Genomic DNA, 16,343 nt, shown 5'->3' on the forward strand with positions numbered 1-16,343 from the left:
TTGCCACCTGTACCTTAGATAAGGCATTTATTTCTAGGATATAAAAAGAACTCAAAGCCTAACACCAAAAACCAACTAACCAACCAGCCAACCAAACAGAAACCCCCAAGCTAATCGATATATGGCCAAAGGGCTAAACAGACACTTCTCAAAAGAAGAAATATACACGTTCAATAAATACATGAAAATGTTCAACATCTCTAGCAATTTGAGAAATTCAAAATTCAAAATGAAACTACACCGAGATTTTATATGAATGTCTTATGATGTATGTATTTTGAGAATTATCATTATCAAATACAGAAATTGTAAATTAATTATGAAGTTCTATGGAACTTATAGAACAGACATACTAATTGGGCAGTTTCTCTGAATGTTGTTTGCATGTTATATGACAGTAGTGTTTTGTGTTGCTAATTTCTGAACAAAGTTTAGTCAAGGTCACATTTCATAAATGAGTTAGATGCCTGTTTGAGTCAGCTTTGCATTGCTGTGACTAAAAGGCCTGATAAGAACAAGTTAGAGTAGGAAAAGTGATTTTGGCTCATGGTTTAAAGGTTTAGTCTGGTTGGCCAATCCTATAGCTCTGGCCCTGAGGAGAATCAGAATATCATGGCAGAAGGGTGAGGTAGAGAAAAGCAACTCAGAACATGGCAATCAGGAAACAGAGCTCTGCTCACCAGGCACTAATTATAAACCCCAAAAGCACACCCCAGTCACCTACTTCTTCTAGCCACACCCTACCTGCCAATAGTTATACCTGCCTAGTAAATCCATATAAGTGAATTAATCAATCCACTGATTAAGTTAAAACTGTCATAACGTAATCATTTCACCTCTGAATATTCTTGCATTGTCTCACTTGTGAGTTTTTAGGGGACATCTTATATATAGGCCAAAACAATGCCAGAGTTAAATAAGGGGAGAGTTTGTCTTCAATATTTCTCACAAAGTATTTCTTTAACTGTCCATAAATTATAGCACACCTTTTTTTTTGGTATACAATTTTGTACCTGAATATGTGTTTATAAATGTATACTGTTTTGGAGGTATATAATAAAGTACATATATGCTAAGCACATAAAAACAAATGGAAAATGGAATTGTACATACTACATAAATTTTTTATTTTTGTTTCTCTCTTTTATGAGTATGGTTGATTTAGCACACATTAAATGTGTAATAACTACTTCAATATTTAAGTTGTATTACTATCACAAATGAAGTATGATTTGGAAATCAATGAGTTTTATAAATAATTTAATGAAAATTGTATTGAATAAAATGAAGGCTACCATTTTAATATTTCAATAGAAAAAATAATGATACCCAATATGCTTTGGGTCATATCAGAATAATTACTATAGAACTAACCTTCCAAACGGTCCTAGAGTACAAAACTTGACAAAATATAGGAGTCAGTTGTTTTTAAGATATTAGAAAATCAGCAAAGCAGTACTTGTGATGTCTAAGAAAAGGGAAACATATGAACTGAGCAGTGTGATCATCCCAATTTCTTCCTGAATGCATTTTGTAGACCACAGTGTGAGAAGATAGAATACAAGCAGACAGACCACAGTGTGAGAAGATAGAATACAAGCAGACACAGTGATCATTGCTGAGCTGAGGAAGCAGAGATCATAGTTCTTGATGGCAGAGGGAGCTGAAATTTTCAGACAATTATACACAAAAGGAAGGGTGTACATGAAAAGGAACTCAGGAAATATCTGTTATGGTTCTCTTTAGTTTTTGGCCAAAACACTAACTTGTAGAAATACAAGTGAAGAAAATCTGAAACCTGGCACATCAGCTCTGGGGAAGCTGTGAACAAAGTAGAGATTTCAGAGGCTGGACAGTGCTGGAAGATGCAATAGATGCAAGAGTTCTGAACAGTTATAACAGATCCTTAATAAATATTGAGAATATTCAGTAAGACCTGTAATAAGCCATGCCATAGAAATAGTTTTAGACCAGTCCTAGAAATGCAGTATTTTAGACTTGCCCTAAGAAAATTTTAAAAGTAATGTGACAAGCTCTGAAAGGCTCAAGCTCAATCCTTAGAGAGATTTTCAGGCAGATAAAGTTAATTTGCTTGAATTTTGTCATCTTTTAGAGAGTTTTTCAGGAAGATAAAGTTAATTTGTCTAAAGATGACAAAATTCAAACAAGTATGTGTATGTGCAACATAGAGTGAATAAATAGATAAATATATACCAATGTATCTCTGTATAGAAAAATAGAAGCAGAAAATCATGTTCTCTCAACAGTAAGAATTAGTACCAGAACCAGAGAGTACAGAAACAATAAAATTATCAGATAAGGACTCTAAAACAGCTGTTATGATATGCTTAGAGTTTTAAAGAAAATGATTATAATGTGTAAAGAGATGGGAAATTTCAACAGTGACATAAAACTATAAATGAAGAGCCATGTGGAAATTCTAGAACTGAAGGGCATAATATTAGCTATGAACAATTCATAAATAGTTTGTATTGGCAGATTGGACATTGTCAACAAAATGATGAGTGAACATAAAAACAGGAAAATAGAAAATAATGAAGCTGAAGCATAAAGGAAAAAAAGCTATATAGTAATTATCAAAGCATCAAAAAGAAGAAACTGAAAAAAGAACCTATGGGTCATTATCAAGTGGTCCATGATGTTTGTATTTGGAATCCTAGAAGAGGAGTTGGACTTTCTGATTCTACTGCTAACTTACTTCAGTTGCCAAGAATGAGTTCAAATTATTCACTCAGGAATGTTTAAATTGACCACTTGATGGATATTTGGACTAAATAAGCTAACTGTGAGCCATCCTTTAGCCAGGACTCCACTTAGTATCTTGTTTCTGTTGACTTCCATTCTAATAGAGGGATCATAATGTTCACTTTGGGTTTCTGGATATCAACAGAAACTTCCAACAGGTATAATCACTGAAGTAAATGGCCATAGACAATTTTGCAGAAGAACTGAGGCTATTATAAGGTGGAAAATTTCTTGAATGCTATGGAGTCCTTCTATACTGGCTACCAAGGCAGCTCAGGCATTTTACTTTGATGAGTGTTGGCTCCCACTTCTTGAAATTCCTAAGGTGTGTCCTAGCAGTTAATTTATCCCATTCCCTGGAGTTCTTACTATGTGGTTAAGTCAGTTTTCTAAAGAAAATGTTTCACAGTAAATGAATTATTGTTTGTCCAATCTTACATTCTAACCCTTTTTTCAAGTATCTCAAACCAATGTGAGTGTTCTGGTTCCTGTCAGTGTATGCTGACTAATTCTTGTAGCATTTTAGATACAGAGTCTCTATCTTCCCTTGTCACAGTATCAGCTTGGCATTCAGGAGAGAAGGTAGGGGCACTTCCAGAGGGATATCTATTAACCATGGGGAAGAGAGAAGCCTCTGTAGCATCTTGTACCACAGGTGAAGCATTCAGTTCATCCAGGAAAGGGGTGGGGGATACCTCTGTGAACCTATAGTGGCTGGGGAAAGGGACTAGAGAGTTAACATACTCAGGGAATCAATCCTGAGAACTAGGGAAAAAATGGGGACATTTTATTTTAAATGGGTCCATTCATCAGGAAAACATATTAAATATTCATGAATCTAATACATGGAGCAAAATCTGATACAATTGTAAGAAAAAAGTTATTTCTACATTTATAATTGGAGATTTTTAAGAGTCTTTATAATTATTAGAAAATATAGACAAATTCTCTAAGTTTATAGAGTAGCACCATCAATCAATTAAACATAATTAATATTTCTAGAATTCTGTTTTGAACTTTTCAGGTGTACATAGAATATTTACCAAAATATATATTGAGCAATAAATGAAGTCTCTTTAAATTTCAAAGGATTGAATTGCACAAAGAATATTTTCTGACAAAAACCAAATTAAATTATAAATCAACAACAAAATGGTATCTAGTAGTTTCCAAAATATTTAGAAATTAATTAATGCACTTCAAGGAATCCATGAATCCAGGAAGGAAATTAGAAAATAATTTGAACTTCAAATAACCCATGAGTCAAAAAAGGAAATTGGAAAATATTGTGAACTGAGTGATCAAAAATGCAACAGATAAAAATCTGTGGAATGCAGCAAAAGCAGCTTAAACCTGAAAGCTTTAAATGCCTGTATTAAAAAGGAGAAGTTTTATAATCAGTTATATAATCTTTTTATGTCTTAAAAGCTTTTAAAAAAGAGCAAATTACATAGGAAAAAAAATGAAATAAAAAATGGCTAAAATCAATAAAGTAGAAAATGGAGAAACTAAGACAAAACTGTAAAGTAAAATATTGATTATTTGAAAGTATGTTGAAATTATAAACCACAGATAGGCTGATTATTACAAAACTGTTGGCAAAGATTAGCCAGGACCATCACATATTCCTGTTGGAAGTATAAATTACAACTCAGCAATTCAACTCCTAGGTATTTATCTAAAAGAAATGGAGATCTGTGATCAAAAGTGTCTTGCATGACTTGGATAAAAATGTTCAGAGCAGCATTAGTTATGATATCCTAACCTCAGATTTTCATCATCAGAATAATATATCAGAGAATGTAATACAAGGAAGTATACTCACAATAAAAAAGGAATGAAGTATAGGTACTGATATATAAGACAACAAGAAATCTAAAAGACATTATGCTGAGTGAAAGAAGCATTTCCAAAGAGAACATATTCTAAGATACCAAATATATAAAGTCCAGAATTTTCTGAGATATTATAAATGTGGACTACATGAGTACACATAGTTCTCAAAACTCTTTGAACACTGACGATTTGTAAATTTTACCTCATGTCCATTATACTTCAATTACAAATATTAATATTTTGTGGTCATTTTCAAATAAGATAGATTTTAATGATTTTGTGTCACATGTTCAGTAGTATTAACTTACATATCAAAATACTTTTATACTTAACATTGTCTTGTTTTCAAGACCATCCTTTGTTTTGGTATGAATGATACTTTCTGTTTATTCATCCATTGTTTGTGGCCCTAATTTTGTGAAAATTATTTCCGAATTGATTAAAGGAACTCTAGTTTCTTAAATCTCAAAGAATTGAAGCAATCTGCTGAGTATATACTTAAATACAACAAAAGGTGCTAATAGGAAATAGAAAATTAGTAAAGGCAAATGTGGTATTTTCCTCTCCTCCCTTATCTCACTCCTCACCCCCAGGTTTTTGCATTGAAATGGCATGCTAAATAATACTTACTGTGCTTCTTGGCTCTAGTGTGTTGACCTTTATATAGTTAGTCATTTTTATTCCTCCTTCAAAAAATAAAAGAAAATCAGTTCAGATGTTAGATGGGAGTCATTTATTTAATTCTTTTACCCTTTAAGATGCAACAGTCCTGTTATTTTTTTATAGGTTGAAGTTACATTATGCATCCTATGAACCAACTATAAGGGTATTACATGAGAAGCACCATGCTTTACTGAAGGAGAAAATGCTGACCTCCTTGGAAAGAGACAGAGCTGTTGGACAGGTAAACAGACAATCAAAGCTACTTTGAAACAAGTTTTAATCATTATTTTAATCATTTTTTAAGTACAAGTAGAAACACTGATTTTGATTCTGAGGTAAATTTTAAAATTTTTTCACAAATTTTTATGTAAAAAATTCATTTGGAAATATTAAAAAAGTATTCTATCCATTTTAAAACCCATAATAATTATTATTAAATTAAATATTATTTAATTGTAACAAATTTACAGTAGATTATTAAGTTAGAAGAAATTACTTAGCTATTGTGGCTAGACTAATGGGTTCAAAGGCCACCTTTGACAATTATAAACATTGATCTTAGGCAAGAGACTCCTAGAGTTTAGATTTCATATATATAATATAGAGCCACAAAGCCCCATATTTTAAGGTTGTTGTGAAACATGTAAGATAATGAATATAAACTCCCTGTAATTTCCCCCAAATGAATATTTGAAACTCCTAGATCCTGATTTGATTTGTTTTTATTTTTTGCTTGATGAATGACACCCTTTTTAATTTTTCCTGAAGAGTTTTTACACAGGCTTAGGCCTAGGGAAGAGGTGGGAAATCTGTGGCAGAGTAATCAAGGAAAAGAAAACAAAATATTTATAAACCACATATTTATTTTGTATATATGTATATATAAAGTTTACTACAGAATATAAAACTGCAATTGTACTTAACATTGATTTTTTATTATCTGGAATTTTTGATTTTGCCCAAACTCAGAAAATACAGAAGCTTGTGTGATGATAATACAATTCCTTTAATAATTTTATTGTAAAGGGATGTTTTATTCAAGTTTGTCTTTTGAGTGGAATCTTTAGCTACTAAAATGCAAAACCTCATTTGTTTTGGTGCCCTTTCTGCTTGAATTTTAATCTTCTGTCTTTGAATGTTTAGATTGCATGATAAATAATATTGAATGAAATGAGTTTTATAATTATTTAAATTTTATGGCATTATATTCAAACCCTTAGAATTTAATCTCCTTGCTCCTTTTCATCTAAGCTGTAGCAAGTACCTGCACTACCACCAAGTTGTTTATTTCTACTTCTGCAACCTGTTCAGCTTTGATTCTTCCATTCATCTGCTCTGTGCTTAGAGCTGTTATTTCTGTGGAAGCATTCTTGATTTTCCTGTCTCTGAAATGAGCATGATTCCTGAAGTTACATTAAAGGCCATTTTGAGAGCATATTTAGAGTATAAAACAATCCCTGGGTTTCAGATCACTCCTCACTGGGTTAGTAAAAAAAGTTAAGGATTAGGAGTAGTGAGTTTGAATCTCAGTTTTGGGGTAAAGTGTGACTCTTCAGGTCATTTACATATAGTTTGTTTTCTCACATATTAACCAAAGGTAAATTATTTGCCTTATGATTTATATATATCTAAAATGAAAACATGTTTAAAAAGTTAAAATCACTCTGTGAGTCAAGGTTGAATTTTATATACTTCTGTTTGGTTGTATATTTATTAGCTGCAACTGTTTTATTTTGTCCTTGAACTCCCGGATACTCCTGAAGGCAAAGGAAAAGATAACCTGCCTGCTGAAGACTGTCTAGATCTTTCTAGGTTAAAACAGCTTCTGTAAGTTTATCCCCTAGTATGTAAATATTATAGTAACTGGTTGGTTGGCTGAGAGATAATTATCAGTATTAATTTTCTTCCTTCCGATGGCGGCGTCTTCTCATTCTCCCTATTATAAAGGGTACTTATGAATCTTATAGCATGGACTCTACATGCTATTCTTTGTCTTTACTTTCCTATGTAGTGTGACTTATTTGATCATATTCCTGATATTGAGGTGCATGGTTTTCAGTGGGTTGAGTGTAAACCCTGTATACCTTGTTAAACACATGGTCTCTGTCACAACATCTATGAGCTTCTTAACATCTGTAGTCTCATTTTCCTGAGTCTAATACTTTTTTTCTGGTCCAGTGCTTCAGATGTTAACATTTCTGTTTACCTCACAGAAGTATGCAGACGCTTCTGATTTCCCTATAATGCAGATACAAGCCATAAGCAATTTAGAAAGCAGTTAAGGTCTGTCTACATTGACACATCATTTTCAGTTAATTTTTTATACTACCTAGAGAGCACTATTTTTCTAGCACCGTGAAAATCATGAAGGACTTTTTAAGTGACTGTCATCATTCCTACACCATTTCCTGAGAAACTAGGAGCAAGTATACTCCCTATTTGGAGTATCCCCAGACTATGTAGTTTTATTTGAACTTTGTTCTTAGTAGGCCCACTTGGGTTTTTAACTTGAGAGGGAAACCCACACTCTTATGTCTGACCTTTTGCTCAGGCATAGACTTCCCCTTTATATGTTTTGGTTCTATTGGATGGGATGACTTTTCTGTCTTCTTCTATATTACAAGCCACCCTATATCCTCATTTGTCTCAGACAGTCCTCACACCTGTTTCCACAGGATAATTTTTAATGGCTTCCACTTCATCCTAAAAAAAACAAAAAATAAAAATAAAATCCCTATTTAGAAAATACTTACTAATGGAAAAAATTCTAAAGAGCTTATTTCTTGATATCTAAAATGGAATAGTTTGGATTTAGAAATAGCATTCCTCTCAACCACATCTGCTGTTCAAGATAGTAGATTCTGTACAATTTGAGAAAGTCAAGATTTAAATAGGAAATCCTGTTGCTGCCACTGTAGATTTCAGTATGGACATTACTGAAAATGGACATTCAGTGCTCTTTTAGAATTGTCTTATACATGTCAATGGAAATTGACCACAGCAGTCACCATCCTCAAGTTAAGTTCTGCACTGTACATGATTCCTCACATCAGTACATGTTTTTCAAAATCCAAAATGACTACACAAGATTGATGGTGCCTAAGTGCTATCTCCTTGGCACTGGAGGGAGATTCATTATTATCTGTGTGCTAGTTAGGGATAGGCTGTATAAACGTCTGATATCTATGGCAACAAGTGGAAGACTTGTAGTTTTAAATTCAGGTTACTAACTGGTGAGATGACTGTCATATCTCTCTGTACAACATTCTAATTGATATAATAATATATAATAATAATATAATAATTCTACAATAATAATAATTTATCCTCGGATCAATTAGTTGATTCTCCAAATTAGGGCAGAGAATGTAGTTGTAGTATATCTCTCCATGTGTGTCTTTGGAGAACAAGCCAAGGTTACCATTTAAAGAACTGAACCTGGGGGCTGTGGCTGTGGCTTAGCAGTAGAGCGCTCACCTAGCACTCGAGGCCCTGGGTTCGGTCCACACAACATATGAAAATAAAAAAATGAAATAAACGTTTTAAAAAAAGAACTGAACCTGTCTGGATACCTCTCATACAAAGAACAATTTATTACCAACCAATTTTTTTTTTCTGTTGGAGCATACTTATCAGGTGTGGGTGTACAGCCATAGGAACCTACAGTGTGTCATGATGTCACAGAATGAATTTATTAAAAATATTTGTAAAATGAAAATAAAAAAGAACCTCAAGAAAACAATGGGATTTGGCAAGAGATAAAGGAACTATGGTAGACAGAGATAGGTGGATCTCCATTCAAATTTGGTTTGGATATTAGGGCTAATAGTACCATCCACACAGCAAGGGAGTGAAAAATTTTATTACTTTCATAATTGAGTTGTCTCAGAGAGCAGCATATGCCCCTAAGCATTTCTGAAATGTATGAGTAAGATCAGGGAAAGGAGACTGGCTTATATTTTATTATGATTGGGATTTAGGGCAGGGTGAGCATTTTTATGTGGAGGGAGGGGCTTGCATAATTTAAATTTCCTGCCAGTGCCAAGGAAATTGCAACTAGGGGTTCTTATCAGCTTGCCCTGATGTGGGACATGAGGGAAAGAAAATTGAGTGAGATTCTTCTTTTTTAGGATCCTAAAGTTGTCACAATTTAAGCAACAATATAAATTATGTAGTATTGGATTATTACTCAAAGCATAAAATAAATATCTCTAATTCTACAATGGTATGAATAAATCATTGAATAAACAAGCGGGAGGAGAATAGATAAATCTTCCATACAGGAGAATATTACATAATATATGTAGATAATCCTTCCCTGAAGGAGATGGATCTGGACAACTTATCTATGAAGTACTGGCTGTACTTCACTACTTGCTTTCAAAAGTACAATAGATATAAGGGGAAAAGTAACTTTAGAGTGGAGAAACCTGGTAAACTACCTTAGCTGGGTGATCAAGGTTAATATAATAAGTTTTAAGTCATGTTGGCAGCATATACCTGTGATATGTTGTGCTTATAATGGCATTTCACCTCTGTTGTCTTCTTTGCCAAATCCTATAAGTATAGCTTAACTATGGGGTAAACATCAGACTACCCAAATTTAAGGCCATTCTGTAAAATATTACTTGATTACTATTTATAAGTATTCAAGGCCCTGGGCTGATGTTGTGGCGCAGTGGTAGAGCGCTTGCCTAGCGTGTGTGAGGCACTGGGTTTGATTCCCAACACTGTATATAAATAAATATATTAAAATAAAGTTTCATCTACAACTAATATATATATGTATATTTTTTAAATAAAAAATATATTTAAGGCCATTAAAATCAGGGAAAGTCTAAAGAACCACCCTGATCCAGAGAAAGCTAGAGAGATGTAAAAAGTGAATGTAATGTAATGGGTAGGCCCCTAGAACATAAAAATTAACAAAATCCAACAGAAAGGGACTTCAGCAGACATTAATACTGGTTTATTGTTTGTGATAAATGTACCATCGTAATGCATATTAACAGGGGAAATAGGCTGTAGGCATACAGGAACTCTTGGCCGTATATTAGCAACTATTCTGGAAATCCTATGCTATTTAAATAAGAAATTTATTTTTAAAATTTATAATCCATCTGATCTGTAAGAATTGATATTAATCTGTTACTTTTTTTTAATCACAGGCATTTTGTTAACACTAATCTATTGATTATAAATTATCTGCAATTTTTATTAATAAAGAAATATTGCTATTCAGTGATAGTAGAAAAATGTATTTCTGTGTATAATTAAACAGATGGTATTTTGTGTTTGCATAATCATGTACAATGAGGGATGATATAGCTTTTTAAGGCTGATTTTAAATTTAAATCTATTGTTTAGGCAAATGATATGTCACCCAGCTAACAAATGTTCTTAATTATAAGACATATTTAATAAAATGGAATATCTGTGGGTGGAAATGAACTAAGAGGTTTAGGTGCATAAACAGTCTTTTCATATTTTACTTTTCCAAATAATACTTAACCTCACAGTTTATAGATAGAAAATAAGTTATCATGAAGAAATATAAACCGAAGACAAACCTCTCTCAAAGTAGAGAGCTGAATTATGATAAAACTGTGTTGTAAAATAAATGTTTCAGTTTCTTATCCATGATAATTAATAATTGCCTGCAGAATTCAATATTGACTAAAAATTATTTTCCTTTTGTTAAAGTTCATGTTTGACATTTAAAATTATAGGCTTTTATTCAAGAGAAATAATATTTTTGATATTTTTCAATCATTTTATTTTACTTAGCCATTTAAAGTCATTTAGTACATAACCCTATATATTTGACTTTTTTTCTTTTTAGATTTCTGGACTTCAAGCAACACTGAAGAACATAGACGTAGGACATAATTTTCATATTCCTGAAATTAAAGGTAAAAGTAAAATATAATTCTAGCTTAATATTGGGGAAGATTTCTTAATCTTATCAGAGGTCAACATTCTAGAGATATTTAAAAGTGAGTAAGTGGGTAGATAATTATTTCACAAAGCAAAATTTTAATTAATCAATTAAGGAAATGCAGACATGATAATATATAGATATATTTTTGAGAACTGTGTGAGGCAGCCATCTTGGAAGAACTTCTGTTCTGATCATGATGGAGTACCAGGTACCAGACTAGCTTTGTCTTCATAAATAACTCCAAAAGTAAGCTATAGATGAGGCAACTATTAGCATCTGAAAAACAGACATCTCAGATTGCAGAAGGAAATGATCTACCTTCAATCATGACTCCATGCTTGAGGAAATTTCCAAGCCAAGCTTCTTGGAAATGGATGCCAAAAAGAAAACTGAAAAGGCAGATAACATTGTTCATAACTTTAGAATCTGTAGGAAAGTGCTTTAGAGAAGAGGGAACTCAAAAGAGTGGTCTCAGTAACTATAAGTCTGTAGCTGATGGTTGGGCTGCATGTATATAACAAGAGTACTTGAGACTTAACAGAGGGATAAAAGTCTACAGGACTAACAGACTAGAAATTCTGTAGGCCAGGCAGTGATGATAAACATTTCCAATTCCAACTATGCCTAGTTGGGGAGAACTCTTTCACACATTATTATAATACATTAATATTCAGTATCCTATACTGATGCTATAAAAGCAGAAACAAAGCTTACACATGAGTTTTAGAAGAGACAGAGTTTAAGTTTTGCTAAGTAAGAAGACCCGGGTACCTTAGGACTTTACATAAAACTACCCAAATAAACGACAAAATTAAGCCAAGAATATCAGAATATCAAAACAAACAAAAACAGAACTGCCTTATTGAACAAAAACTGTTAGGAATTCAATTCCTAAATGACTAAAATTGTATAAAAGAATATACATGGTGTCTTGAAGATTGAAGAACTTTGCATATTGGGTTTATTGTTGTAATCATTGATCTCTAATGATTCATTCATTCTTTTTCTAATAGTTTATAATTATATATAGTTATCCTTGACATTTTCATCAAAATATAGTGGTGGTTTCAGATAGCTCCTAGATGATATTAGCTCCTTGTATTTAATTCAATGTATAAAAGAACATATTGCATGTTTTTCTAGACTGATAATTTACAAATTACTTTGAAGATCAAGTTTGCAATTGTGTTTTGATCTGTGCTAATTTGAAATGACTTAGTAGAAAGGAATGAATTCTTATGCAACATGAAGAAATAGTTTTTTTTTTAGTTGCATATCCCAATTATCTGAACAAAATAAATACTTTAAAATCTATATTGAATAAATTTTTGCACTTTATAAACATACTCTCTAGTTTTAGATACTATAGTTGCAGTACCTTTTCCTAAGGTTCTGATCTCAGCATTTGATTGTGTGATCTCAAGACTCTTTCGGTGCTCCAGTTGCCTGAACTTGGGATATTACTTACCAAGGGGATTTATTTTTTTAAAGAGTTGGATTAATGATGGCTCTTCATAAATCTTGCCATCTTCCACATTTTTTTTGAGATGATAGGGATTAAAACCAGGACCTCAACTAAAGAAATTTTCTACCACTAACTACACCTTCAGCCCCACAACTATTAAATATATTATTAACCTATTTATCATGATTTTCATATTTTATTCCTTCTCTCTTCACTTGTTCATTTAAATTTAATTTTTCTCCTCCCCCCTCCTCCTCCTGTCCTCTTCCTCTTCTTCTTCCCCTCCTCCTGCTCATCCTCCTCCCTCTGTAATCCACTCATTTATTCATTTATTCATCAATTTATTTATTTGGGGAATAAATTTGTATGGCAGTTGAGATTCTTCAAATCGTATGTGTACACTCTGAGGTTAGAGGACAACAAATTGTCTTTTTCTCTGAACTTTAGCAAGAAGAGAAATTATTGTTATTTAATTAAAATGTGGGAAATAAGATAAAAATTGGATTGATTTGGAGCAGAGTTATCAAAGAATTTTCAATGTACTTTGTTTTTGGTCCATAAAGTGCCATGTTGATTATAGAAATTTTAGACAATGTTATATTTTTGTAAAAGCCACACATAATTATTACCACACAGAATTTTGTTACTTTAATACCTACCCTTCACACATGAAAGCGTTTTTAGTTTTGCGTTTATCTCTTGTATGGTAGATAGATTAATAAAAAATTCCTAGGTGACATTATAAAGTAATAAATTATTATTGATTAGATACTTAAACTGACAATTACGGATTATGTTTACTTTTATTGTTAGGTAACATATATCAAATATTTCTCAGGAACTTCCCAGAAAACACTTATTATTACATAATATGAGATAAAACTGAAGTTTTGTGAATTATGTATTTTTTAAAAAGTTTATGCTGGTTTTGATTATTATGCTTGTTATTTATATTAATTTAGTTTGCTATAGGTTGGTATTTGAATGTAATAATGCTTATTTCCAAAGCAGAATATGATATGTATAATGATATCTTTTTTTAATATTTATTTTTTAGTTGTAGTTGGACACAATATCTTTATTTTACTTATTTATTTTTATGTGGTGCTGAGGCTCGAACCCAGGGCCTCACATGCACTAGGCAAGTGCTATACCACTAAGCCACAACCCCAGCCCTAATGGTATCTTAATATATCATAATTTTTCATAGAAAATTATGAATTAAGAATGAATGACTAACTCGAAATTAGACATTTTTGGTAAAGTGAAAAGTTGTGAACGTTGACATCAGAGTTTTACAAATGAAATAAATATTCTTTGTAGTTAAGCAACGTACCCTTAATATAGTACTCCTATACATTTATATTATTATTATTTTTTTATTAGTTGCTCAAGACAGTACAATGATCTTGACATATCATACATTTGAATCCAATAGGGTATGAATTCTCATTTTTTGACGTGTACAGATTGCAGGATCACATTGGTTATACATCCATGTGTATAAATACAGCAATCCTAGTGTCAGTTGTATTCTGCTACCCTCCCCATCCTTCCCTCCCCTTCCCTCCCGTCACCTCTTTCTACCCATTCTACTGTGACATTTATCTCTCTCTCTCTTTTATTTTCTTCCCTTCCCCCTCACACCATCATACATGTATTTTGTGAAACCATGAGTGTCTCCTTCCATCTTCCATGCAATTCCCCTTCTCCCTCCCATTCCCTCCCACCTCTTTTCCTTGTTTTGTTGTAATCTTCTTCTCATGCTCTTCCTCCTTACTCTGTTTTGAGTCACCTCCCTTATATCAGAGAAGACATTCGGCATTTGTTTTTTAGGGATTGGCTAACTTCACTTAGCATAATCTGCTCTAGTGCCACCCATTTCCCTGCAAATGCCATGATTTTGTTATATTTTAGTGCTGAGTAATATTCCATTGTGTATAAATGCCACATTTTTTTTTATCCATTCATCTGTTGAAGGGCACCTAGGTTGGTTCCACAATCTAGCTATTGTGAATTGTATAGTCTGAGAAGGGGAATAGCTGGGTCAAATGGTGGTTCCATTCCCAGCTTTCTAAGGAATCTCCATACTGCCCTCCAAATTGGCTGCACCAATTTGCAGTCCCACCAGCAATGTACAAGTGTACCTTTTTCCCCACATCCTCACCAGCACTTGTTATTGTTTGACTTCCTAATGGCTGCCATTCTTATGAAATGGTACTTTAGAGTGGTTTTAATTTGCATTTCTCTGATTGCTAGAGATGGTGAGCATTTTCTCATGTACTTGTTGATTGATTGTATATCCTCCTCTGTCTGTTTAGATCTTTGGCCCATTTGATGATTGGGTTATTTGTTTTTTTGTTGTTTAACTTTTTGAGTTCTTTGTATACTCTGGAGATTAGTGCTCTATCTGAAGTGTGAGGGGTAAAAATTTGTTCCCAGGATGTAGGCTCCCTATTTAACTCTCTTATTATTTCTCTTGCTGAGAAATTTTTTTTTAGTTTGAATATGTCCCATTTGTTGATTCTTGATTTCAACTCTTGTGCTATAGGTGTCCTATTAAGGAATTTGGAGACGGATCCCACGAGATGGAGATTAGGGCCAACTTTTCTTCTGTTAGATGCAGAGTCTCTGGTTTGATTCCTAGCTCCTTGATCCATTTTGAGTTAACTTTTGTGCATGGTGAGAGAAAGGGATTCAATTTCATTTTGTTGCATATGGATTTCCAGTTCTTCCAGCACCATTTGTTGAAGATGCTATCCTTTCTCCATTGCATGCTTTTAGCACCTTTGTCTAATATAAGGTAGTTGGAATTTTGTGGGTTGGCCTCTGTGTCCTCTATTCTATACCATTGGTCTACCCACCTGTTTTGGTACCAGTACCATGCTGTTTTTGTTACTATTGCTCTGTAGTATAGTTTAAAATCTGGTATCGCTATACCACCTGTTTCACTCTTCCTGCTTAGAATTGCTTTAGCTATTCTGAGTCTTTTATTTCTCCAAGTGAATTTCATGATTGCTTTTTCTATTTCTGCAAGGAATGCCGTTGGGATTTTGATTGGCATTGCATTAAACCTATAGAGTACTTTTGGTAATATGGCCATTTTAATGATATTAATTCTGCCTATCCATGAAAAAGGTATATCTTTCCGTCTTCTAAGGTCTTCTTCTATTTCTCTCTTTAGGGTTCTGTAGTTTTTGTTGTAAAGGTATTTCACCTCTTTTGTTAGGTTGATTCCCAAGTATTTTATTTTTTTTGAGGATATTGTGAATGGGGTGGTTGTCCTGATTTACCTTTCAGAGGGTTTGTCACTGATATACAGGAATACCTTAGACTTATGAGTGTTGATTTTATATCCCGCCACTTTGCTGAATTCATTTACTAGTTCTAGAAGTTTTTTGGTAGAACCTTTTGGGTCCATTAGGTATAGGATCATGTCATTCACAAATAGTGCTAATTTCAGTTCTTCTTTTCCTATTTTTATGCTTTTAATTTCTATCGTCTGTTTTGTTGCTCTGGCCAGTGTTTCGGGAACTATTTTGAATAGGAGTGGTGAGAGAAGGCATCCCTCCCTGTCTTGTTCCAGATTTTAGAGGGAATGCCTTCAGTTTTTCTCTATTTAGAATGATGCTAGCCTGAGCTTTAGCATGTGATCTGCCCAGATTGAGTCAA

General features: G+C 33.1%; 1 protein-coding gene across 2 annotated transcripts in view; it reads left to right on the forward strand.

Annotated features, from left to right (window-relative positions):
• SPAG16 (sperm associated antigen 16) overlaps positions 1-16,343 on the forward strand; it is a 164,243-nt gene that overhangs the window by 54,229 nt on the left and 93,671 nt on the right. For both annotated transcript variants that reach the window (XM_081261962.1, XM_081261961.1), the window contains exons 7-8: positions 5,389-5,506; positions 11,108-11,177. In XM_081261962.1, the coding sequence (XP_081118088.1) occupies positions 5,389-5,506; positions 11,108-11,177 (188 nt within the window). The remainder of the gene's footprint in view (positions 1-5,388; positions 5,507-11,107; positions 11,178-16,343) is intronic.

Source organism: Spermophilus citellus, assembly GCF_964194105.1.
Source record: "Spermophilus citellus genome assembly, chromosome: 11".
Lineage (NCBI taxonomy): Eukaryota > Metazoa > Chordata > Mammalia > Rodentia > Sciuridae > Spermophilus > Spermophilus citellus.